Source organism: Lagopus leucura, unplaced genomic scaffold, assembly GCF_019238085.1.
Source record: "Lagopus leucura isolate 7727_CA_CO unplaced genomic scaffold, USGS_WTPT01 Super-Scaffold_1, whole genome shotgun sequence".
Lineage (NCBI taxonomy): Eukaryota > Metazoa > Chordata > Aves > Galliformes > Phasianidae > Lagopus > Lagopus leucura.
In genome coordinates, this window is record NW_024962250.1 from 38,277,728 (window position 1) to 38,305,008 (window position 27,281).

The 27,281-nt window shown below is 39.0% G+C and overlaps 1 protein-coding gene across 14 annotated transcripts in view; it reads right to left on the reverse strand.

Moving 5' to 3' along the window:
* Window positions 1–27,281, reverse strand: part of ARID4A (AT-rich interaction domain 4A) — a 53,122-nt gene that overhangs the window by 18,870 nt on the left and 6,971 nt on the right. For all 14 annotated transcript variants that reach the window (XR_006177677.1, XR_006177693.1, XR_006177692.1 and 11 more), the window contains exons 6-16: window positions 19,729–19,808; window positions 19,534–19,628; window positions 18,698–18,830; window positions 17,011–17,090; window positions 15,105–15,181; window positions 13,197–13,363; window positions 5,883–5,955; window positions 3,683–3,777; window positions 3,435–3,532; window positions 1,732–1,960; window positions 614–864 (exon numbers count right to left, since the gene is read on the reverse strand). Coding sequence is in view for 1 of the 14 variants with exons in the window: in XM_042864708.1 (XP_042720642.1) it covers window positions 614–864; window positions 1,732–1,960; window positions 3,435–3,532; window positions 3,683–3,777; window positions 5,883–5,955; window positions 13,197–13,363; window positions 15,105–15,181; window positions 17,011–17,090; window positions 18,698–18,830; window positions 19,534–19,628; window positions 19,729–19,808 (1,378 nt within the window). In the remaining 13 variants the exon portion in view is untranslated. The remainder of the gene's footprint in view (window positions 1–613; window positions 865–1,731; window positions 1,961–3,434; window positions 3,533–3,682; window positions 3,778–5,882; window positions 5,956–13,196; window positions 13,364–15,104; window positions 15,182–17,010; window positions 17,091–18,697; window positions 18,831–19,533; window positions 19,629–19,728; window positions 19,809–27,281) is intronic.

A 27,281-nucleotide genomic window follows, 5' to 3' on the forward strand; every position in this document is an offset into this window, starting at 1 on the left:
AGTGTTTTCCCTTGGACAATCATTTCTTTTCTCTACTCTTTCCTCATCCATCCACTGTTCAGTCAGTCTGTCTTTGCCATTCTACAACTCTCCATCCAATAGTTTTCAACTCATCTTCAGGTTTCATTCAAACTCCTCTTTTCTTCTCCTTTGCTTTCCTAGCTGAACTTCTGCCTACCAATGATACATTTAAGTAACCATGAAAATAAGTGAGCTGTGCATTCACCAGTCATCACTAACAACAGAGAAGCTTTATGTTTTAACTGTTTATGTTTTATGCTTTAACTGCCCAGCTGCTCACCATCCATACAACAGCCTGTCTTACTTGTTGTCTACATAGGAGTGTGATTAAACAGATCTTGGCAGGACTTTCAAGAAGATGGAAGTGAAAAATATTGCCTGCCATCTACCAGAAAAAGGTAATTCCTTCAAATATAATCAACTCTGCAAGCCCAAAATAGCAGTTTCCTTTTCCTTTCCAGCTGAGCAAATGAGGTTTCTGATTTTCACACTTTAGAAACTAGTCAGACCTCCGAATTCTGTGGATGCACTTGCTTAACAAGTGCCCTGACACAGATACACTGCTAAGAAGGTGACACAAATTAATGCTTACCTCTCCCTCTGCCTCTCCTCATCTTCATCTGACTCTTTATCAGAGTCCTCCTGTTTTTTTATCTTTTTCTCTTTTTGCTTTGGCGTACTTTTTCTTCCTAGTAGAGTTTCATTTTCTTTCTTTTCTGCATTCTCGAGGGTTTCCTCTATATCTTTGTTTTCCTTGTTGTTGTCTTTTAATTTGTCTTGTGTTTTATCATCTTCACTCTCTTTTTTAGCAGGGGTTGTGTCACGGGCAAGCCGTCTTCGTCCCTACAACACAAATAAAACCTGGTTAAAATCTACTGTCACTTGTTCTCCTGATAGGCTCTCCAAATACACTACTCCTGTATGGAAGAAAGGCTGGAGATAACACCAGAAAGCAAAGCTGGATGCCTGCAAGGTCTGTTGTCCCTGACAACAACAGCAATGCTGTTTAAGTGCTCGTATTGGACTGAGACAAGACACCTTCCTTTTAGTGTCTCCACTCCCAACAGCTACCTGTTGATTTCACAGAAATCTGTCAGCATTACAAATACTGAATGTTTAAGAGGTATTTTCAGCAGTGGGACACCTGCTGTTTGGGACTTTCTCAGACTGATTCTTGGGGCTCTAGTACAGGTTTATCATTTTACTACTGACGTATCTTTGACAGGGACATTGCACAGTGACTTGAACATTTAAGTATGTTATGAAGAGATACTGTGCTAAGAATCAACTCTTTCTGTGGTAAGAAATGGGTCTTCCTTTGATTCTTAAGGCTTCAGCACTCCCTTGATATGCCTGTTTCTTGACACAAAGCCTCACGTTCCACGTGCAAGTGGAAGTTCTCACCCACAACCAGGACTATCCTGCTGGTTCACACTGTTCTGATGACATACAGCTCTCAGCAGCTCTCAAACCATCCCTGAATAGAAACACAACTGACAACCAACACAGCCTTAGCAAATCCTATGGAAGGTTTAGAAAGTGAAGAAATAATCAAAATGTAATTAACAACTGAACACCAACTCTTCTTCACTGAATGCTGTCCTGTAAGAATGCTAATTCCAACGTACAGTTGCTGCACAAGGGAAAACTCATTATGTAAACTGTTCAATATACAAAGGGTTTAAGTAGAAATCAGTCTGAACTACTTACCCTTGGGGATCTTAGCTCTATTTCTTCTTTTTCGCTCTCGCTGCTGGAATAATTTTCTTCTGCTTCCTTTTTTGCTTCTGTTGGAGGCATTTTTTGCTCCTCTTTCACACTCTCCTCCATTGGTTCCTCGTGTTTCTGTACGTCTTCTACCACTTTTGGTTCATTGTGATGAATGGTCCTAAACTGAATGTTTGCAGAACGGCAGTACTCTTCAAAACCATAAAGATACCTGTATGAAACAAGCATGAGTTTGATTTACATTTCAGCTTTTCTTTTTGCTTATCTAAGTGCAAAAAGAACCTATTTTCCTGCTCACAGGGAAGAACAATAACTTCAGGGAAAAAAAAAAATGAAAACAGAAGAGCAGTTTTTGAAATAAAACAACTCTGAACAAGAAGTCAAGCAGTGAAAAAGACAACTCAGCACGTACACACAGCTGCTTCCCACAAATTTAACTTCATCTCTCTTCAACTAAGAGCTCATGACAGTGAAGCCTAAGAACATATACACAGTTTTGCAAACATGGAGTGACAGCAAAGATCAGCCGAGTATTAGAATATGGGCATATAAGCAAGTTACCACAAGGTAACAAATCGTCATGCATCAGCTTGCTCTCTGTTAACTGCCTGTGGACACACTGTAATCCAGTTACAGGTGAGGGAAATGTGAAGCAGCAGCTCCCTCAAAGAATAAAAATGCAAATCACAACACACTATCATGTGTCCGTACAACAATTATTTTCACATCAACAGCAACCTAGCAGATATTTATTTTTTTAATGATACATACTCTTCTCTGTAAAATACAGACCTTAAATATGTGCCCACTTCAAATGCCACTGAAGATAGTCTGAACATTTTCATCTTCATCAACATTAACATGAGTTGAGTCATTAGTCATTCATCCCTATTCAATCAGCCAAATTTCCTTAGGTTCGAGTCAAGAGAACCTCATTCTTCCCTTCTACTCAAAAAGCCCAATTGTTTCTTGTTCAAACTTTCAGGAGAATAAATAATAAAAATAATCTTTATTTAGAAAATGAGCCTGAAAAAAAATGTAAATCCTAAAAGGTTTCCATTTCAAAAGTCAGAACATGACTCAAAAGCAGGTGTTAGAATAAAGTTTCACACATTTTTATTACAGTAGTAGTTCTACTACACAACACTGTCATATCCACCATAGCAGTCTACATTCATTATGTAATTCTGAAGCTATTAATTTACAGAATCCAAACAAAGATGACATTTAAACATGCAGTTTGATATCCTTCTCTATCAACATTTGTGAGGAAGTTAAAAAAAAACTGATAAAAAAAAAATCTGCTCTCTGTAGGCAGCATCTGAGACTTGAACAGCATGCAACTGAGATTAATAACCATAAATTGCAAACCTGAATTTGCCCAAGTATTTTTTAATAACTTTTGTTGTTGTATGCTGAAATGGCATCATCGTATGCTGAAAATGAATGTTTCCTGATTAAAAAAAATGAGCACAACTCTAATGCAGCCCTGAGCACTCCTCCTTTCCTCCATCTATTCAATCCTTGGCAATGGAAAATGCTCAAAATTGCTAATTAACTGAAGAATGGCAACTACTGTTCCATTAAACTACCAAAAACTGCTTGAATGCTGTACATGCTATTAGCAGCAACAGCAACAACAACAACAAAAAGTAATGTTTTCATCATTTCACAATAGAACTTACTTTCTGTAAGCAGTTTTTACATTGTAAGAAGCAGCCGAGTTCAAAATAGGAATGCCAAGGTCCATATAAATTTGCTTCCAAACAGCACCGCTCTCAATCTTTGGGGAGAGAAAAGACAAAAAGAAAGAGAAATGTAAGCTGTCATGGTTTGTTGAGCGAGAACATGAAGGAATGACACTTAACACACACACAGGTCACAGCCTTTAAGAAGGATGAGGCATTTAGTTTCGGGAACACCCGACACTTACATTGTCACACCCACCCTGCTGATATACCAGTCTAAACAGTTTGAAGAGATTAAGGTCCTTGTAGCCCAGAACTGGTGGTTTATTGATAGGAGTACCTAAATGAAACAAAAATAGGAATAAAAATCATCACAAAGAACAGCAAACTGCTTCCTCCATTCATTCAGCACACAGTTCATTACTAAGTCTTCTGCATTTTAACATTTCTATTTAATAGCTCCAAGATGTGTCACAAGTCAGTAGTTTCCCACCAACAATCAAGGCTTCACCCTCTTCTGAACACATCACAAATTTCTGGGTGGTTTATTAGCGTGCTGGCAGCAGCTGCCTGATAACTATGATTTGTGCAATAATCCCTATCCAATTGGCTGCATCCCACTGTTCCCCTTTGGAGGTGGGGGGCAGCAGAACTGCAGCAAGCTGTACAGAGTGCCTGATGAATGCTGGAATACGGCAACATGTGAAGAGCTTAACTCCAAGCACTGTGGTCTGAAAGAAATGAGATGGGGGCAGAAATGTTTCTTTTTGTAATGCAACACAGACAAACAATCAGAATGTGAAACAACACAAATTCCTAATAGGATGTGAATATTTGGGAAAAAGAAAGGATCTGAATCAGATGAGTGGCAATGATCTAAAGAACAATAATTAATTACAAAAGGAGAAACCAAAAGAGACTTCGGGCAAGTAGCTGTGTATGTACAGCATCCTTCCCAGCATGGAGGAATATCACCCCATTTCCCACTGCTTTGTCATCTCCATTCAATTTCATGCAATAGTATTTAGAATCCTGAAAAGAACTCTGTAGGACGTTGGGAATAATGTCACGATTACATGAATGGAAACATTCACAGTCAGAGCAGAGAATACAGAACAAATCTGGCAAGAATAGAAATACTGCTAAAAGGGCACAGGTTGAAAAACAAAAAAAAGGCAAAAAAAAAAGGCAGGGAGAAAGACGCAGTCCTGAGAAGTCCTGAATATTGCTCAATCAACACGCTGGATTAAGGGACAATTCCTGCACTGGGTCTTCAAATTAAGTGCACAGACACCTTCCTGTTTCTCCTCTGCAAGTCACTGATGTCATCCCTCCTCTTGGTTCATAGAAGGTTTCTAAGAGTGCTTAAGGGAGTAGGGAAGGAAGAAAATAGAAGGGGGAGGACCCAGGCAACTGGGAAAGTGAAAATATTTGGATTACTCCAGCAACATTTTTTTTTAATTATTAAGTTTTATTTTTCCCTAAAAACCTCTTACTTCTCCAAGGCAGGTTATCCGTAGAAACACTGGTCCTACACAGACAGGCTCAAAATGATACTGGCACTCTGCCACAATACATGATCTGTTTCTAAGCCTGTGATAAGCACTGGCAATACTGAACAGACTTTCATAGTCATAGACATAGCAACGCAGCAATCTTTAACAAAAGGTAAGCTGGCTTTTTCAACGTATTTTCCACTATAAAATCCAGTTGGTTTTTTTCTTCCATTAAAAGGAAATAAGGGAGAAATATTCTGACACCACCATATAGCATCAGTCTCGTCACAACTGCAAATGTGAATGGTTTATGCAACAGTTCTCTGAAGGGAGCAGGATGCACCTGCTGACCACCTAAACGTTGCACAAGCCTTTCCAATGGATGTCTTACCCCAGGACATTAACTGTTCCAATTCATTACAGTCTCACCTAACTCTGATTCTAAAATCATTTTAAATATGCCATTTTCTTGCTCTAGCTACTGGACAAAGTAGAACGTTCTTTCTTCAGGTGAGTATCACTGCTCCATCTGTGCATGATTAAGGCAAGGGGCTGAAGATGGCACTTCTCTTATTATCTGCTGGTCGAATTTCATCATCCATGAACAGCCTCCTCAGGTTCCAGCCTAAGTCTAACAGCAGCAGAGCTCCCAGCCGTGGCTGTTACAAGAAAACAGCCAAGAGCTTATTTAACAGTGACTGTTAACACAAAAAAAAAAGGCTTTACAAAAGCAAAACAATAACATCTGAAGGAGGATTTAAGTTTCCTGTGTGCACTGTGCTTCAAAGAACTTGAAGCAGATCTGCCACTTGAAAATGCGTGTTTTCCCCTGTCTAGGCTGTTATCCTTGTTCACTGATGTGAGAACATGCTCATAACAACATCCAGCACACATTCAAAAGCCAGCAGAAAAGTGGACTGAAAGTGAAAGAAAATTCATCTGGCATTACCTCTGTCTTCCATAAACTTATAGAGCTGTTGGAGGAAGTTGTCCCTCTCTTCAGGATCAAGCTCTTCCTCGGGCTGCGAAAGCAAATGCGGTCACAATGAAAACAAGGTATGCAAAGTAACACTTGATTTGTACAGAAGCACAACGGCAAAAACTAAACCCCAACCACTTTCTGCTTGGCCCCACACCCTTAACATGGTGACACGTGCAGAAGACAAACTTTCCCCGGTGGGTTACAGTGGGTACCTCAAGAGGAGAAAAAGAAAACGAAGAACAGCATTCAGTGTGATCCTCAAAATGAAAGTATTATTTAGTGTCTCATTCTAATACAGAAGAGGTCTGTTATTTACAGCACCGAAGCAGTTCACAGGAACATAGTATTGTTTACTTACTAACCTTCCTCACCCAAACTACAGCTAAGGCTGGTAAATGCTTTCTCCAACTCTTCCTATTTTTGATGCTCAAGACGAATTCCTTTTGTGATTAAGCACTGATGCTTGCCTTCAGCTCACATTTGGAAACGCTTTTACGGACACTTCCACCATTCCCTAAACACATATTTTCCATACTTTTCTATTTTAAGTTCCTTCATCTTATCTTTAAAACTTAAATTCTTAAAAAGACAAACACTTACTAAACATTATGGTAAGCAGTCCACATTGTATAACAACGCTTTTCTTCTTTTAACCATGAAAACAAATTAAATCTGGGGGAGGGTTGGAGGAAAGGCAAGAGAAAAAAATCCACTTTCTACACATCTATATAAACTTCACAGAATTCTGAGATTCTAGCAGAGCCCAACAAAATCTCCCTGCAATGCCTTATGCATGCCACATTCTTCCTGCCAGCATGGCAATCACAGGACTGCTGGAAAGGCAGTTTGTACAAGGAAGACTGCAAGTGTCTCGAGAGAAAGACGTAGAGCACGTGTCAAAAACCTTACATTACTCTATTAAAAATAACAGAAAAGTCACACACAGCTCCAGAAGGAAAGCAGAATTGTAATTTCAACTTCAGCCTCCTCTGTGTTCTACAAACTCAAAGCTCCAAGGCAGGAAGAGAGGCAGTGAAATGTAAATGTGCGTGCTACTGCCTTGTTAACCAGAAAGCAATCTGCCAAGCATCAGTATGAATTTCAGCTCTGTCTGCATCAGTGAATTCTATGCTTCAAAGCCCAACAGGGATCACCTACAGTCAGACAGAGATGGTATCTGTTTCGTATTTTCTCATTTTTTCTTTGGAAATAATTGGAGGAAATTAAATGAGAAATTACATTTCCTCATGTTGCATATTATAGGGATTATATAAAGAGGAACAGTTATCTATAGAATTACATCCTTTCAGGTTAGCAAATGAATTATTGCTATAGAAACCACAGCTCCTTTTCCCTTTCTTGACAAGCTGCATCACGAACTCCACGATCGAGAAATTTCTAACACCTACTGTAATGTTTACTGAGTGGAGGCAATACGACTCTCACTATACCAACCAAATCCATCTGAACAACACTAAGCATTCAGGAGTATTTCTGAAGAGCTGCACTCCAACCATTTCTTTTACAGAGGCTGAATGCCAAACCAGAACTGTAGGTCAGAACAGCAGAATGTAGGTTAGAAATAGCACTCTTGCAGACAGAACGTTAACTGTTTCACTGACATGCAGCATTTTCACCTGAAGAAGAACAAAAAGGAAAGATGAAAGCTTTTACATGCTTACAGAATGGGGACAGGAAACCTGACTGCAGTATGTGAGATCTTGAGTTCCATATTCACTTCTCCCTGCAGACTGTGCGTGAGCCAGGCTGGCACTCAACAGGGACAGTCTGTGTCATGCCTGGCACCCACACCAGGGAAGGCCCAACTCCTTCTGAGAAGTGACCTCAATATGACACATGAAATGCTGATGCCACAACCTGCCATCACCATCAGAGAGTGAATGGAGAGCTACAGTTCCTAGAATATCCCTCCAGCCAGCAATGAGGCAACACTGATACCTTCTGAAAGCTCACCTCTATATCCAGACACACATGCCCATTTTCTACATTGGGAATAAATAAGTTTATAGAGGGAATTCTTCAAAATTAGCTTTCTTAAGGATGGTTCTGTCTCTCCATTTCATTTTCCTCACAGAGATGTTGCAAAAAAGAGACAGTACCAAAGGCAAGTTCAAATGAGAAGCAAAACAACATCAGATTTGTTAGGGCCAGGAGTTCAAAATCAAGACCTTTCTTCTTGTCCATCCAATACCCAGAAGTAGATGCAACATGACAAAATGTGTTTTGTTTCAGGCCACCTAATTTCACTTTCTAAATAAATAAATAAAGCTCCAGAATGCCTTTTTTGCCTTATCACCAAAAAGCCAAATTTGGGGGTGTTTGAGAGTCTGTTCGTCCTTTCTAATGAGCAGGTCACATCATTCAAAGAATATGATAAACACTGAAAACTGAAAGCAGCAATGAACACAGGACTTCTGTATCATGTGTCTCCCAGTTCCATTTCATATTACCTTTCGAATAATGCTAACAGTACTCTCATGTATTTTGTACAAATTACTTGGCGGTCGTTACTCTCAAAAATAAGCAGAACACAAACCTTGTGAACTTGCAGAAATCTCCTAATTGATTTTGCTTCATTTGCCTTCCAGCCCCTTTATGGACCATGAGTTCAGCCCTCTCTCCTTAGTGTGATCTTCACAAAGAACACAGCTCAGTTACCCTGACCCATCATTTACTCTACAGAACAACGCTGAAGCTTCAGTAGATGTTAACCTGAACAGCTGAGTGGGAGCACAGAGGAAGAATGCTTACAGGCATGCACATCATACACTCACTCAACAGCAAGCCAAGGTACCAGCAGCAGATCTTTATGTCATTAACAGATTAACAACACAGTTAACTCCTACATGAAAGAAATGCAAGCTAAGAAGAGGAGCAGTGTGTACAGGACGCAGAGTTCAGAAGAGCGCGCACTCAGGACAAGTTGTCAGCATTAATGTAAATCTGTTTTCATCATTTTAATGTTTGTTTCTTGATGCTGAATTTAAATTAAGGGAATGAAAAGAATTAAACCTACTGCAACAGGTTAGCAACTCTGCAATACATGAAGATGAGAAGCCTTAAAAAGTTCACCACTACCAGGAAGAAGCATGAATCCAACCATCCCTATACACGGGCTGGGGCAGAAACGGACGATTCAGGTAACATTTTGTTTGCTCTTTCAAAGTCACTGGCACAGGTTGCCCAAGGAGGCTGTGGATGCCCCATCCCTGCAGGCATTCAAGGCCAGGCTGGATGTGGCTCTGGGCAGCCTGGGCTGCTGGTTGGTGACCTGCACACAGCAGGGGGTTGGAGCTGGATGAGCATTGTGCTCCTTTTCAGCCCAGGTCATTCTGTGATTCTGAGAGAAAAGACCACATGAGAATCAGGAACTACTCTGAAGCAGTATGGAAGTATTTTAATTTTAACTATTTGTCTTTGGTTTTTTTTTCTGGCCATGTTTTGCATGTTTGATTAAGGGGAGGAAATTAAAAGTGGAAGAATAACAGGTCAGGTTGGGGTCTTCCAAAGATAATACTAAAGCCAACTCTACAGGTAGGACAGAAATCCTTTTAAACTCACAAAATTCTAACTAAAAGCAAATTCCTCACCCTTACTGAGGTCTTATGTTAACGTACCCATTAAGAACACATACTGAAAATACACTTCAGAAGACTGCATGTTGAAATCTTGATTCCTTTGGAGTCAGAAAGGTCCACAGGGAGACCGAAAGGAACAAACACTGCCTACAAGTCCCCCCGTAAAACAGCAGGTATTTGGTTATTTCATCCTGAGAAGCAGCAAACAGAGATAATTTCTCCCCTTGCAGAACCACTGAATTACAAATACACCAGTATACAAAAGAAGATTTTTAACAAAAATTAGGTAGCACAAGAAAAGCTTCCATCTTGATGGAGATATTGGACTTCAGATTCTATTCTCTTTCCTTGTATCTGCAGTGTATCCTTTGACTGCAAAACATACCTTAAATCACAACCACCTCATTAGGCCAGGTTGAAAACTAGCGAAAAACCAAGAGAAATATCCAAATTCTTACCTGGAGTCAAACCAAGAGTGTTGGCTTTTATTTTTATTTTATTTTATTTTAATTTCATTTTATAACAAAATTCTTTTCTACAATACCTCCTAATTTTTCTCACCTTTTGTGACACAAGCAACATCTGTTCTGTTATTCAAACCTCACGGTATGAATCAGAAGTAATCCCAAGTTGCATTACACATTGCAAGCATTGCCAAAAATCCAACCAGGTGAACATGCTGAGCAACTCAATCCAATGCAATCCTTGTTAAAGTTAATGGCAAACAATTTCCACCTTTTCTTCCTTTAGAATCAACTCAGGACCACACAAGTCAGTTACCAGCAGTGAGAATTAGCATCTCACTGCCACCGTACTGCTCCCATTCCTCGGAGTATGAAAAACATCACAGAACAACCACGAAAATCCTGAAAACAGTAATTCTAATTGCACTATAAATACCTGATGAAAGGTGGCATAATTAGCAAGACAGCCTGTGTCAAAACAAAGTTACAGATTTTAATCCGGCTGCTGGATAAATAGTAGGGTCTATCATCACTAGCTGCAGCAGGTCTCTGCTCCATTACCATTAGAAAAGATCCTACTTCAGAAAAACAGGATCCCTTCCACCCTCAGAATCAGACTCTTCTGACTGACTCGATACTTTCGTTACATATTAAGTAGGTCTGAGGCCATTTGATTGATTTAAGGAAGGCCTATCACAGCAGGTCAGCAGCAGGCCAAGCCGTGACAGCAAAGCTACTCTGCGTTTCAGACGATGGGACTGAGGGGCGTGGAGGAAAAACGATCATTCTGTAAACCTCTGCCCCATTTCCAGCAACGTAACAACATGCAGACCCACAAAAAATAGGTCCAATGAAGCTATTCTGGCAGAGAATGGGCAGAAGCTATTTGGACCTTGATTATTAAATGAGAAAGTCTACAAAATATACATGCAAAATCTGAGCAATTCAACATTTGCAGTGAAATAATGGCAAGGCAGCATCATTCACTCATCAGTTCTCTGCAACTGGTATTACTGCCCTTTAAGTAAAAAGAAAAAAGAAGAAATGATGACAAATTCTTTAAATGCTCTCTTACTGCAGCAGCTAGCTTGGCCCACAATTGAAACAAATCATATATTCTAACAGTTGAATCAGAAATTGGATTTCATGGGCTAAAATGACAATTCTGCTCTGAGAATCAGAAGAGATTACTACCTCTCCTCTGCTACACAGCTTCAGCATGAAAATGCTCACCTTATTTTTATATCCCTACTTGTCACCTGGAATTAATGGATTCCACAGCTTTCCATACCAACACATCTGCTTGTCTGTAATCTTTCGTTTCACTTCTTTATATTTGGATTATTCCTTAAAAACAGCCCTATTTCTTTTATAGGAATGCTTTTTTTTTTCCTCCTTTTTTTTTTTTAAACCACCAAGCTCTCCCTCCCCCTTCTTTGTTTAAAACACACAGCACTTTTCTGCAAAAGCCACAAAAAATGCCATTAAAAAGGGATACAAGAAAACAAGTCGATCAATTCTTAATTTTCAGTGCTGATATTCAGCAAATTCAGGCAACATTAATGCAAACAGACTAATACAGACTGCAACAGTTCACACCCTGCAAAAATGTGGCCTATTCACTGCAAACAGAGGAAAAACCCCAAAGGATTTTATATTCCACACACATTTGGCCTTACGTTTAATCTAATCAGATCATTATTTCCATATAGACATCCACTTTGTTTTCCGGAACAGCAATTAAGCCATAAAATTAACACCTAAAAATAGCTTCTTATTGTCCTTTCTATGTGAAAAGCTCCAGCCTGGTTGCATGCTCCACCAGACAGTTCACAGATCAGAAATCTACAAATCTACCTCCAAATCCACATTCTCAACAAAGCACACTAACATTACAGATGAAAACACAGAATCCTTACCTACGAGCTGCATTCTTTCAAATGTTAAATGGTTTTATTTCCTTTCTGCCTATCGTGCCCAATGCCTGGACATATTTCAGCCTGACTTCCAAATATTTGTTTTTCTTTCTCTCTCTCTTTCTCTCTCTCTCTCACCGCACGGCATCCGCAGTTATACAGCATCACTTACATTCTCTTCCACATTAAAAAAAATAAATAAATAAATTAAAAAAATAAAAAAAAAAAAAATTAAAAAAAAAAAAAATATAAAAATCAGACATTACATGAAAGGCAAAGAAAGAGACAGCCCATTTCAAAGCATCTGGCAAGCCTCCCCTGGCAGGCTGCCAAGCCTCTGCTAAATCTTCCTCTCTTTTGGAGCATGCTCACTCCACGCCAACAGAATGTTGCTGTGGCAACACCGTAGGCAGCCTCCAAGTATGAACAGCCATTCTGTTTTCGCTGTGACAAAACCACACGCTGCAGGGGAAGTGAAAGGGAAACGATATTTGACCTTCCTCAGGAGAGGGACTTCACTGGATTTTTCTGTATAAAGAACCAAACGTCGGCAAGCGTATCGTGAGAACGGCCAGAAACAAAGGAAAAACAAACAAATCCCACCAGCAATCCCCTCCTCCAACTTTGTTACTAATTTAGCATCAACATTAGAAACAGGTAGCAGGTATAAAAGGAACAAGGAGAAACACGTTTCTGATGACAAGAAACTGGTTGCGGAAAATCACTTAATGCTGAAATTTTGCTGTAAATCTCCATTGAGTGTTAAACTCCCTCCACTTGGTACCATCCCCAACCTGTACTATTAGAGATCAGAAAAAAGCTAATGCTGTGACTCACATATAAAGGTAAGTACTGCACTGCTTTTGGTGTCTTAGGCAGCAAAGAGCTCTAACAGGCACTGTGCATTAGTTCCTGTTTTGTCAGCCCTGCAATTTTGCTTTTGTAGTTTAATCTGTCTTCTCATCTAACTATGATTTTCAGAAACAAGATACTTTCTTACATGAACTACATAGAAGTTCAAAAGAAAAATACAAAGCTATTTTTATAGAGTGTTGGATCACAAACGTTTGCTTCAGCATCCATTTGCTCGTTTCTCTTTCACCCAGATTCTTTCCATCACTCTTTTCTGCCTTTTATTCTTTATTTCTGACTAGGAGCAAAGGGAGGATGCACAGCTCTGAAAACACACTGAAGTTAAGACAGAGCAGAGCTTTATGAAGCGGAATACCTTTAAACATGCATGTTATTCTACTATCTGTGAAGAGTAACTGAAATTGCTTTGAACTGAAATTGAAGACTTACCAGCACTTCTTCATTTTTCTCTTCTCTTTTTATTTCCTCTTCATCAGTTTCTGCAGCAGCTCCATCTTCTTCATCACTGCTAGAGGATTCCATAATTTCACTTATGTCCATCTTCCAGTTCCGAGGAACCACCTTTGTGCTGAGAAACGTGCTTGCTTCCTGAAGCCCTACAGAAGAACGGCCCTATGTTTACTTCATCCCAAGTATTTATAATCAGAAAGCATTTTTCAATTTCCTTTTCATGCTCTTGTAAATTAACAAAGCAAACTTAAACCAAAAATGAAAGTAAGTGATGGAGTATCTTTAAACGCTCAGTCTACATAGTACATACTTAAAGACAGATTTTAAAGATCAAGTATCAGAACTTCAAGGAGCTTAGATTTGAGAGCATCCATCTGTGTTTTTCACCCAGAGGGTGGTGAGGCACTGGCACAGGTTGCCCAAGGAGGCTGTGGATGCCCCATCCCTGCAGGCATTCAAGGCCAGGCTGGATGTGGCTCTGGGCAGCCTGGTCTGCTGGTTGGCGACCTGCACACAGCAGGGGCTTGGAGCTGGATGAGCTTTGTGCTCCTTTGCAACCCAGGCCATTCTATGACTCTGTGGCATTTCCTAGACACATCCTCATGAGCACTACTAAGACTTGCATCTATTTATTTACACAGTATCAAAGACCTTTACTTATCCACATTTTCCACGTAACTGCAAAGCTGTTTTGTTTCTGTATGAAAGTGGCAAATACTGCAGTAAAACCAATTAAAAACAAACAAAAGCCCCAAACCATCACAGTTAAGATACCATGGATTTCTTTGCTCTTTTTAAGAGATCTTCATGCCTTAAAGTTTAGATTGCAAAACAAACAAACAAACCCCACACCAACATTTTGTTAAAGAAAGCTGCTTAAGGAGATTCTGTCCCATTCGTGTCTGGAACATAAGAGAACCATTCTGATGAACAAGGGAGTGATGGTATGGGGAGAAGTCATGCTTGTATAGCAGGAATACCTTGAATTCCTTTTCTTCAACAAGGAGGAATCAGAAGATTACCCAAAAGAGGGACATACTGCAATGAACCATTCAAAGCTTTGCTAGAGATGAAAAAGCACCAGCACCTAATAACTGCTGGTAGAGTTCCTGTACTCTGAAATAATTAATAAGAAGAAAGCACATGGGAAATCTTAAATCAAACCACCTCAAGCTGTCTTACTTGCATTATGTAAAGAAGCTGCTCCACATCTTTACTCAAAACAAAGGAACTCTTGGTGGTGGTTTTTCTCATTTGTGTATTTGTTTTTTAAATAAACGTTGGAACCTTTCCCCTTCAAAAATGATATGTTTTGACTGGGATGAACAGCACTAAAAGCTTAAGATTTACATTAAGGTGAGAAACTGGCCTTCACAAGCTCAGGAAAAACACGAATACTGCAGTCACATCATCCATCCATTCAGAAAATCACCCTCTGTAATTAAGCTCTTCAATCAAACGTTAATTTCAGGCTATTGACATAAGCTATTCTATTAAAGGTTGCACTTCCATGTCTGGGTACTTTTCATTTAAAGACAAAAAGTGTTCCAATTATAGTGTAAAACATTGGTTCCAGGAGAGGTAACTCTATATTGTTCAATGACATTTCAAACACTGTACCTTCAAAATCACCTTTTTAATTTGCATAAATTTGGAGTGGAATGAAAGAAGAAACAAAACCAAATAAGCAACACTTCTATTAGTTGCTATGTTATTAATTAGGCAGTTGTATCCAAAGCTTTTCAAATTTATCACATTTAAAGCTGTCTGCAGAACAGATGACCAGGAGCATTCACTTCAAACCAAGCAGTTGTTACTCTGCAAAAGTTAACATTACTGCTGGCTAAGTCTACGTTTTTAAAACACCCAGAATTTACTCAAATTTACCTTTTTTAGGCGAGGACTCCGATTTTGGTAAGTTTAGAGCATCTACTTCTTTTATGTCTTTTCTTGCTACTGAGTAACTGGAAAAAAGAAGAAAGTTCTGTTACTTTTATAACACAGTGAAACAAGTATTTGACCCATACAAATAGAGACTTCTAAAAATTCTAGTATTTCTTACTCAGTTTCAAGCTCCTTTCCTACAAGTAAATGTAAGGCATTTGTTACTGTGGTCCCTTGTACAAGATTTAGAACCAGAATAAGTTCCCAATACTCACGTCTGAAATTCAGACAATGAAGGAATCCTTATAATAAAGAAAAATGTGTAAAGTTTCTGCATGGCAAACATTCAGCCTGCACACATTTGCAAAGTTGAAATACTCTAAAAAGGCCGAAAACATTTTCTAAATCCAAAAGACACCATCAATAGCTGCTACCCAGAACAGCAATGAGTTAAAAGGAAACGAGCATTCTATTTCCAAAACACATTTCCACTAGCACAGAACAAGGCAAACTCACACATCTGCATTGATACACTGCTGCCAAACTAGCAAAATATATGGAAATTGCTCTGTTCTAAAGTTATAAAAACTACTCAGTTACTGAATTACTATAATATAAATGCTAACCAACCTGCAAGGAAAGCCTTACAAGTGAGTTATTACAATGTTTGTTTTTCTTCTTTCGCTGTATTCAGAAAAAGTGGAGTAAAGCCTCAGGAATTGGAGGCTGCCATTTTCTGAAGTTAAAGCCATAATACTATGGGAAAAAAAAGAGTAGAACAGAGCCAGGCTGCATGTTTTTCCAACAACACTGTACCCTCAGCATTCAGAGCCAAATTAATCTAGGAGGCTGACGATGTGTCTGCATTCAGAAGCAAAACTGAATGCCTTCTGCTACCTGAAATGTGTTTCAGTGACCAAATCCTCGTCCCTGAGTCAATACTGTGGCTACTAGAAATCACAAAAGTGAGGAAGAAGAGTGCCAGGTGGCCTTCACCAAGGATGTTTCTGGCTACAGTATGCTGAGACAGATGCACTAGAAGTGCATGAGAAAAGACAAACAAGGGGAAGCAACATTCACAAACAGTCTTAATATTCTTGTGAATATACTTTTCCTTAAGTAACACACGTCTCTCCCACCATCCACTCATCCACTCACAGTTTTTTCAAGGCGGTATGGGGGCAGGAAAGAAAAGGTTAGAAGACCTTTCTTTCCTTTTCCCAATACTCTTGATTGAGGTTCTATAAATATTTTAATTAAACTGTTAATTCATATCCCCTTAAAATTTAGAAGTGGATTAAATACTTTTTAAACTTTGCTATTTAAACAGCAATGACATCTGGGCACGCGAGGTAATGGGTCAATCAGGTATTGAAGCTACTGCAGTAGACACACGTGACAGTTGTAGTAGTTAAGACATTAATGATATTTCTTGAAACTGAAACACACTTTACAGGACAGGAATGACCAGAAGTTAACATCTAGTTGTTTGTTTTTTGAAGTTGCTGACTTCTCTTTCCTCTCTGAAGGCACCAAATTCTGTACCAATCCGTAGTACAAATACAACATAAAGGGGGAAGCAGGGAGAGCACAAAGAAGAAATTAGTTGGAATTGAACTATGAGTGACAAAGGCTAAAAAAATATACATATAAATTCCCTTAAATTGGAATTAAGCAATAACTATGCATGTTACTCAAAATGTACAATATTGCAAGCCTTCTTCTTAAGTGTGAAGAACCATTTGTTTGCACCTTACATCACAAAGGAACAGCAACCGTATACAAGCAACAACACACAAAGTTGGACCCTCCACTTTTGGATAAAGCTGTTAACACCTCCAGAAGCAAGATCTTACATAGGAAAAGAATGAAGAAGTAGTAAATCTAATAAAGGTAAGCTGTTACTTACAATTTGGAATCTGCAAAGGATCGGACTAAACACTGGTCCTTTTTCACCGTGACGTCATCATTACAGCTGGGAGAAACAACCTGAAGTTTCAAACAAAACATTTTTTTTTAAAGCAGAAAAGAAAATGAAATAGCTTTTCTTGAAAGGAATGACAGCAGGGAAATAGCTGCTTCCTTCTTTCTTCCAGCGTAATTTTCAGCTCTGAGAAAAGCAACATACTGCAATTGATATTAGCAGGGCCAAAAATAACAAATTACAAGAAGTAGTTTATCTCAAGCTATTTACTCTACTTGTCATGCACAAGCTGGAAAAGTTTACTCTTTCATTTGTAAACTCAAACTACTCCTCTACAGAGCTGACACTGCATTGTCCTATGCATGCACTCAGTTTTTTCTCCTGTTCATAGAACTGCTTGCAGCAACTATTCAAACCAACAACAAAAGTTACAGACCTATTTACTCTATATCAAATTCTGATCTGAGGCATTCAGCCTAAGAGATAAGTAGCTTGGGTTGTTTTTTTTTGTTTTTGTTTTGTTTTGTTTTGTTTTTGTTTGAGATGTAGGTAATATAAACCAGTACAGATTCCAATGCATTCTTCCATAGCAGTATTATCTCCAGAAGTCTAAAAAGGTGCTATAAATTCAATTGCAGTATTTGTATTACCACAAACACGTTTACAATTTATTCCAGACCACACATGTGGACAAAAACACATTGAATGCAGATAAACTCCTGGATCTACCAGAATTCAGTGGAAGGTGGACCACCCCGTTCAGATGAGGCAGACAGACAAAAAGACTTTCCTGCTTCTCAGCTCACAGAGAGCTACACAGCCACTAAGGAAGGTAATCCCCTACCTGGAACCACGTAAAGTTCAAATCTGCTGTTCATAAAGCAATATACAGCAATCAGAAGACACATTGCAACACCACATTTCACATTTTAAGCAGAGGTACAGCTGCTAACTCAACTGTGCATCCTGTATTAAATGGGATCTGCAAAACTCTGTGAACAAAATCTGTCCATCTGTTCAATGCTCCAAGCAACAATCACATCTTTTTTGAGTGACAGAAGATGCATATTAAGCTTGTCTAACACTATCAGAAAAGTCTACTTAAGAAAAAAAACTTTTTATGTGTATCTATAAATTGTTTTGAGCTTACAGAGGATCTGCCTTTACAGTACAAGCAAAGGCACTTGAATTTAGTCAGTATTTATTGTTAGAGAAGGTAATAAACAGGATCAATCAATGTAGTCAGATGAAAATAGTAGCCAGCCTACTGCTAGATGAACTGGCCATGTCATGTAGATGCATGCATGGTAAGAACTTGTAATTAAACCTGAAAGTCTTAGGAAAAAGGCAATCATTAAACACCAAGAAAAAATTCATGACATATCAATCATTTCACATACAGTTTTGACTGACTTAAGAGCCATCAAACTGTAAGTTATACACAAATATTCATTGTTGTTCTCCTATTGTTCACAGTCACTGTAGAATATTTGGATTGTTAGAGAATATGGGCAGCACAGCTGGCCTGACTGCATTCACAGCTTTGCTGCAGAAGTGTGCAAACTGTCCAAACCAAGAAAACTGTTATAGGAACAGTGCAGCAAATTGAATTATATTCTTGTCAAAAAACAGTAGTGTGAAATTAAAGATTTCAATGTTTTAAACAACTTACCAAAGCTGGATACCAGTCTGCCTTCTCAGAATTACAGGTCACACTCACAACTTTGCCAAGCAGTTCATCATTGAGACGCCTTTTATCTTCATCCTCTTCTTCACTACTTTCTTCTTCCTTTTCATCTTCAGTTCTGAATTATTAAAACATACAGTATTTTAAAGTTTTCACCTGAGGTTAATATTTGAAAGCAAAATACTTAACAGCCAGATCTTTCTTGTTTTTCTGCAAGGTCTCAGAAATAAAATTATAATTTTCAGAACTGAAATTGCTGGAAATACTCCTAAGTAATAAATGCACTGACTTAAAGGATTCTTGTAGAAATAGTAGCATTTTACCACAGCATCATGTTGGAAGTGGAGATGTGAATCAGCATATAATTGCACATTGACATGAAACAAAGGGAAAGAATCTCCACCCTTAAAATTTAAAAGCACCTTTTTTCCTATTTTATAAAGCAGCTTAAAAATCCCACATTTCCTGACATGACTTCGTATTATGTGAAAGGAGAATGGACAGCCTTAAGGCTACTGCAAGGGACAAAAACAGCAACAATAAAACATCCATTTCATACTACAGCTAAAATATCAACAAGTCTGCATGAACTGAACTTCTCAGCCTATAATCTGTGTATGCAGCTCACATGATGGTCCATCCACAGAATCATAGAATCACAAGGTTGGAAACGACCTGCAAGATCATCTAGTCCAACCACCCTCCCATTCCTATTAGTACCACAAGCACTGCGTGCTTGTCCAGACTGTTACAGCTTTAACTGAACTACAATTTTAGCAAAGGACACTGAAGTGAAGGAACAGAGCACTAACAAAACTCACACAGGAAGAGAAGATCTCCTTCCTCTATTAGATTTCTTCCCAATAACTGGAGTTCCAAAGTGCTCTGGGTTGGTTAGTGGCAATTGATCGAGTGTCTACATGAACAAAGAAGAAACAAAGTTACTCTGCAGTTTCTCATATGAAAGAAAATTAACCGTCTACTACCCAGTTCTCATTGTATGTCCATCATCTTACCTCACTTTCTGCAAAGTGCCTTTCTCCCTTCAAGCATAATGAAGTTCGTCTCAAGGTCCTTTCGTCACCATCATCGAAAACTAGAATGCAAGCAAGAAAACGTGTTGGCAGAAAATGATCCCAAACTGACAAAGCAAGTCTACTGTTCCTCATGCAATTTAGAATACTCTCTAGAACACGATTTCAAAGACCTTCACTTTGACATTTATTTGGTTCACAAACACAGGGGAGGTGTTCAAGATTCATCCTAAGGAGGGGTAACACTCAAATTCACGTCAGTGCCCAGGAAGGCTTTTGGAAGCTGTAGCTTTAATCTAATTTAGACATCCACCTTATCAATACATTGCACTTCTTCAAACCACAGCTACTGGCTGTATACCAGTTACTGTTATCTAACAGTGTTCTTTCTTTTTTGTTGGTCTTGCTTTTAAATTACCCATTTATTCCTTACTCATTCTTTTGATTCCCCTTCTTTTAATTCTCTTTCTCCTGCTGCACAGAACTCAGAAGTCACAGAATTCAGAAAGAAGATTTAGTAGACAAATAAAGATGTTAAGGGTAAGTCAAAAAGAAGTTCCACCAGTTTCCAATATGCAGCTGAAGAAGTCCAGGACACTCTGAGTTCACTGTAAGTTTTGCCTGAGAAATATCTACCCTTCAGTCACTTTACAACATTTTCACCAAGATTTCCATTAAGATAAGGAAAGAAAAGTTATTAGCTTCCCCGCTTGCTGAATTTTATTTTAAATGTTTTGGTACCTACAGTTTGAAGTATGCAACAATATTCCTTTTATCTCCAGTATGTCACAGAAATAGCTTGTATTTTAAGGAACACACAATATTTTGGCAACATGGTTTCCCACGTTCTGGTTCAGATCCCTCTGCCTGAGCCACAAGAACGGGCTCTTTTCACAGAGCAGAGACCAGGTGGCTGCAGTCAGTCTGGTAAGTTAAAAGTTTATTTGTATGGGTCAAAGGGCAGAATACTATTCTATATTTAAACTACTTGAAATGTGCTTTGTCCAGTAACTAACTTTTTTTTTTTTTTTAATTAAAATAAGAAAGTGTAAAGAGCGTTGTGTTTATCAATGCAGTAATTCTGGCATACTTCTATTAAAAAAAAATATGAAATTACATGATTTGTTAGCAAAAAGTACAGTTTAGTCACAGCAAGAAAAGCATTTCTCTCACTTGTCAACAGAATAGAATGGTCATATTCTCAATCCTAGATTGAAACCTTGGACTGGAATAATACTGCAATAACAGCTCATAATAACATATGAATACAAACTTAGTTAAGCTTGATAAGATAAGCATTGAGATTGTTAGAATCTCAGAGTGGAGATAGTGCTGCTGTACATTGCAATACTGAATTATCTTAATGGCTTGTGTCATTATGCAGTACACAGAAAGCAAATCCTGAACCCTAACATTTTAAGAACAGCAGAAAGATATATGCCTAATTAGCCATATTAGCCATATTAACCTTTTCAAAACCTTTAAAATACGAATCCCACGAAGACCTGTCAATCTCAGTGCCAATACAATACTCTCAAAATCCTCTGGTTTGGCTGACAGCTGAAGGAAGCCAGCACTGATGCACTTTGCACTGAAGTATGAGGTCTCCCCCTCAGCAGTGTATGAGATGTTTACATCTTATATACGTTTCAGCCCTTTGATCTTTAATTGCCACCCAATCTGTACATAATATTCATACATACACTTTGATAGAATACAGTGGTATACTTTCAGGGACCCTCCAAGTGCCTGCAATTTCTCATTGTTCTGAAGAGGTTTAAAAGCAGATCATCATCATTATGCTTTACTGAACACATTCAGAACTGAAGTCAAAGCACTCATATTTCACAAACATGGTTTTAGGGAACAGAAGGCTGGTGATCAGCAATAGGTAACTTTATTGGAAACAGCAAACAGGATCTGATACTTGGCAGTAAAGAAAAAATACAATCAGTCTATCTTATTCCTACTTCCAGAAGTATCACCTTCATAAGTTTCTACGTCACCTCTGCAGGCAAATACGACTCCTCCTCTTGGAAGGAATCTGACTTAATCAGAAGCATGCCTTGATACTGTCAGCACCTTTTCAGAGATACACCTTCCTGAAGATAAGTAGGCCTCTTGTTTCCATCTCAGGTGCCTTTTTCTGAAAAATCTACTTCACAAAACATACTGCTCATATTGCATCCACCCCGTGCACAACTTTTAAATGCAAGTCCTAAGGGCTTTAGGAAAATGACTTTTCACCATACAAATATTATACATGCTATGGATTTAAGAGATATAAGCAGTAGATGAGATAGCAGAGTTTTGTCTATGCACTACATCAATAGTATAATAGCAATCATGGCAGAAGAACATAATAGGCTCTTAAATTAAAACTGCACATTCATTCTTCTTTGCCTATATTAACAAGTATGACTATTTAGGTAAAATGCCTGGTACTAACAAAGAGATAAAAACTGTTGAACTGATGCTGAACAACTTATAAGAATTGCTTTATTGTTTCCCAAACAGGTCATTGTTACACCTCCAAATTCTCTGACAGCAGAAATTCTTACATGCTGTATTCCTTAAGGAAGGCTGCTAAACAGTCAGGCATACAAAGGAGGAAAAGAAATGGGGATGGAAGGCAGGGATATCTCTCTCCATGCTCACCTAATTCAGCCATCGAAAGATGCATTCACAGTGTCACAATATTTATCACAGAAGGGGGACTTAAAGTCCTGTCTCCCTAAAGAAGCAGAAGCCCTTTATGTGCCACTGCTGCCTAACCCTGAAGAGGGCACGTACTCACCGGGGTAACAGCCATTTCCCAGCTGTCTGCTCCAGCAAATACTTCTGGGAAGAGAGCAATACCTCCTAGCCAGGAAACTAACTCTACTATTTAAGAGTCAATCTGACAAAGTAGGAATGACAGGAGGAAAAGCTGGCCAGAGGCCTTTCTTGCAAGGCGTGTTATTTAACCAAGAACACTGACAGAAGGAGAAGAAAGATGACTAAGCAGCACAGCCTGGAGGAACAGTCTCTATTCTGTTTGTTCTCATTCAATTCCCAAGAATGCCCTATATGGAGCTCAGTATGTTCCATATACAGCATTGTTAAGCAGTGGAAACAAAATGGAAAATTTCAGACTTTTGCTGCAACCCAGCCTTGTCAGTAACAACAGGTAACAAACAGAAGTGGATGCACTCCTGTCCGTGCAAGCTTAGGCAAGCCAAAGCTATGACAGAAAAACAAAATTCTCCATTGGGAATCATTGCAGTACTTTCAGTAAGCTAGGAAAACAAATATCTCAAAAACTCCCTCTTAAAAATTGAGTCCATCAAACATGCATTACGCAGTGTAGCTTTCCACTAGCCCTGGATTAGCAGTTATCCTCCATTCCCCGGCTGCAGCAGGCCCATGCATGTCTCTATAAGCTATTAGCAACAGTAACACTAATCCTAACCCTGCCCTCACAAAAACACTATCTCAACATCCGTTCTCATTTGGTTATAAAGGAAATATTAAAAAGCCAACTAATCCAAATAGTGCTTAAAAACCAGGGAGAAACTCACCCCAAGCTACTGCAGATCAGTCATCTTATAAATATCTTATTTATATATATCACAAGATTAGGGGAAAAAAGAAAAAGAAATAAAGAGAACAAAGCAGGAGAGCAGTGGTAACATACTTGAAATAGTTACATTACTTGAACACACAGCAATCAGTCTTACCAGAACAAGGCAGTTTTGTAACATACAAGTGAATACAGAAAGTAACCCTCCAGGCTGCATCAGCTTGCTAACTTCAAATCCAACAAGTTACGTTACTGTCCTTGCTCAAAAGAGGAGAGATTCCACACTGCATAGCAAGCAAACATTTTTATTTTATTACTCTCCCTATTCAAAGTTTTCTAAACCTACCAAGACAATGAAAGTATATGCCAACAAATAAAAACTGTGTCACTATTTCACTAGTTGCCTAAGGTGTAATTCGTGAGCTATCAGAGATGCTACCCATGAATCATCCACAAACATGTGAAAGCCTTTTAGCTTTTTGTTTTTTAACTACAGAAACAATATAGAAAGTACCAGGATTCAGGCTGCACTTGTTGAATAACCCTGCAGATAAGGACTGCACTAATCACTGATTCATCGTTGTAACAAGATGCTGCAATGGATTGTGCTCCTCCAGAGGCCAAGCAATTCAGTGATGTGTTATATTTTAGAAAAAGAAAACAACTCTGGAGGAACTGTTCCTCTGCTCAGGTATGTATGACATATCCCTGAAAGCACCAAAGAATAAACCTTGAGATTCCTCCTACATAAGGCTATCATCTTATAAGAACCTACTGCCTGAAAGCCTTTTTTCTGAGATGTTATAGTAATCTTACTATCGTTACATAGATTTGGAAGGAAAAAAAAAAACACCTCCCTGCATTTAGCAGAACAGTACAGCATTACTGTATTGTACCTCTACAGTATTATTTATACACAATAACTTTGCTATAAAGCACTGTCCACATTGTAACAAAGATGGTTTACAAGCAAGGCTTCCATGCCATGAGTTGTAACAAGGCTCAGTTGCTATACTTCCCCTCCCACAGGTGCTCTCTACCTGCAGGTGCTGGAGCACAAAATGCTGTGCTGCTCTTTTATTTCCCAGATTCTTCAGAAAGCAACCAACGCAGCTGTGGCACAGTTCTGTGTGTGCTGCAGACACACTTAATCCATGATACGCCCCATGGAGTGATGCTGGTAAATATGGGATTTCTTCAAAATCCAAGCAAGCAGCATTTTGGAGATGAAAAGAAGAAAGTGGTGGTGGGTCAGGGAGGATTGCAGCACCAGAGAAGTGGAGGTGACTGGACACTTCCTCTGTCACACTTGTCCTTTAGGATTCCTGGGTGACGCATGCATAGCCAGAAGATGAAGCGATGCATCTGGACTGTACAACTCAACAGGATGCTGGGAAGAAGAACTGGTCCAACCAGCCACACAAACACAACTCCAGCCTTGCACATACTACAAAAAGCCTGCTGTAGACATTATGAAAAGACAAACTGGCAAGACTCTGGAATGGATGAAATCTAGTGACTGATAGCTTCTATCACCCTCCAGACAGGAGTAAGGCCGCATCCAACATTTCCTAAACGTGACACCCCTCAGTGACACAACTTGTGGCCAAGACCTCATTTCCACAACAACCCAGACCACCCAAACTTCATCTGCGTAGGGATGAGCAGTCAGGTATCAACTCCTCTCTCTTCCTCCAGCACACACAGATAACAGCATTCCCTGCAAAATGCCCCAGTGACCACAAGAGAGGAGGAAGTTACCCCATGTGAATCTGCAGGGCAGCCCAAGCAAGGGAAGGGGGCTCACAGAGGTCTCACAAGTGATGTTTGGCCCACAGCACAACCAGATGGGCCACACTGATCTACAGCACTGCACCAGAGCCAAAAAGGGAAACTCTTCTGGCTTTGCAGATTCACGCAGCATTTTAAAGAATGAGCAAAATTAATTACTATTTATACTAAAATATTCTGCCATTTCAAGATAATTTTTAAAAAGATGCCTTACATAAAAGCTAGAAAGCCATAGTTCTCCAAGAAATAAAAAAACCACACTCCTTTTTACTCCAAATGGTATAAAAAGCACTACTGTGACAGCAAGGTCTACTAGAAACCACAAGTGCTCATCAATGCTTTTAATTTCTGTATTTTCCCTACATTGCAGAGGTAAAACGATTAAAGCTAGCTGTATGTCTTCTCTTTCTTTAGAAAGACTTTTCCATGATTTTATCTTTCAAAAGACACGATGCAATGTATTTGGTCTGGTTTTACTTTCATTGAAAGCTGTAGCAGTGGTTAAATGGCAAATCTTCAATGAGAGACCTAAGCACATGCAGGTTACTGGTATTATCAAGAGGAAGGTGATACTTGTTTTGATGAGGCAAGAAAAGAGACTGATTTAACAGCAACTCTTCACTGAAGAACTGAAATACAGTTTTGTACTTTTATGTAGACACTACGTTGCTTTCAGCTTTGAAAAGAAGTTATACAAAAGTGTTTCCTTAAACTTATACACAAGGATTTCTGCTTTGTGACATTCTGGTAATGGCAGTAAAACTCCAGAAAAGATTACAGCAGGAAAATATAACTATGTGCAGTGTGATGTTTGACCTGTTTTACAAATTAACAGAGAATCAGGTGGGTGTACACTAAGTTAGCAGCAATTCAAACGTGGCTCAGCCGAAAACAGATCTGACAGACTGCTCTAATGCTAGGTAATTATCACTGAGCAATATATCCAGCACTTCAAAAGCATCAATGCAGCACTTCAAAAAATTGCAAGTTCATTTAAAATAATTAAGTTTTAAAAGACTAAAAACTCAACGGAGCCATTTGTTACCCCAGGAACTTACACTGCTAGCCCTGCCGTCTCCCTATAGACTCCATCGAGCAGACGAGAGGGCTGAGTTGTGCAACTCAGCTTTCCAGGCTTTGTTAAGTCCTCACCCCCAACAGCTGTGTCTCTTCACCTACTGGAGCACTCAGAGATTTCTGAAGGCATTTCAAGTACTCCAGTTGAAAATTTCAACACGACTAAATGGCTACAATAACACCATTGCTAGATGTGGTACCAGGTGAAACAGCCATTTCAGAGCAGCTACCGTTACAAGAATAAAAGAGATCCTTACTTATTTTGGGCAGATGGACACCACTAACAGGCACAACTCATGTTAGAAGAGATTTTGTGCATCTGTTATGCTGGTGACAAAAGCAAATTATTGTTTATTTATTAACCCACATATATTACTGACCTCTCTACCCTTATCGGTCATAGTTTTATATCACAAAGAGGTGATGATCCATAGAACAGAAATTAAATGCTACAGGAGCACACACTAAAAGCAAGCTTTCTCCTGTGCTTCCAACTCAAGCCTGACCACGGTTCAGGAAAACATTTCAGAACTGGAAAAGCTGTTTAATCCACTTCCCTTTCAAGTTTTTAGCTTTGACTGAATCGTCAATAAGACTGCCAAGGAGCACAGCCACCATCTATTAAAGGGGAACCAATTCAGCTCTTGTTTACTTGACAGCAACATAAACATACACTCCACACTTATCCAAAGCTTTCTACAAAGCTACAATGGGAGAAGCAGGCTAAAAAAAAAGGCTCTCACACTCTGACATCTCTGTACTCAAGCTAAAGCACTTCCACTATTATCCAAGTTAAAGAGCCAAGTTATGAAGATACAAAATTCTCAATCTGCTTACCTTGGTCAACAACACCTCTGCTTTCAGTATCAATAAACAAGACACCACGTACTACTCATGACAATTTTAGTAAGATCTGAATGCAATTCCAGCATGCTACAATTGTATTTTCAGATGTATGGGTACCCTATATGCCACATTACACACTGACTTATCATGGAATTACTTAAATCCCCTCATTCCCAGCAGCTCCAAAGTTCTACAAAATCCTAGCAGCCTTAGTAAATTTGCATATGAAAAAACATGCAACTTTACTGTCCTCTATTCT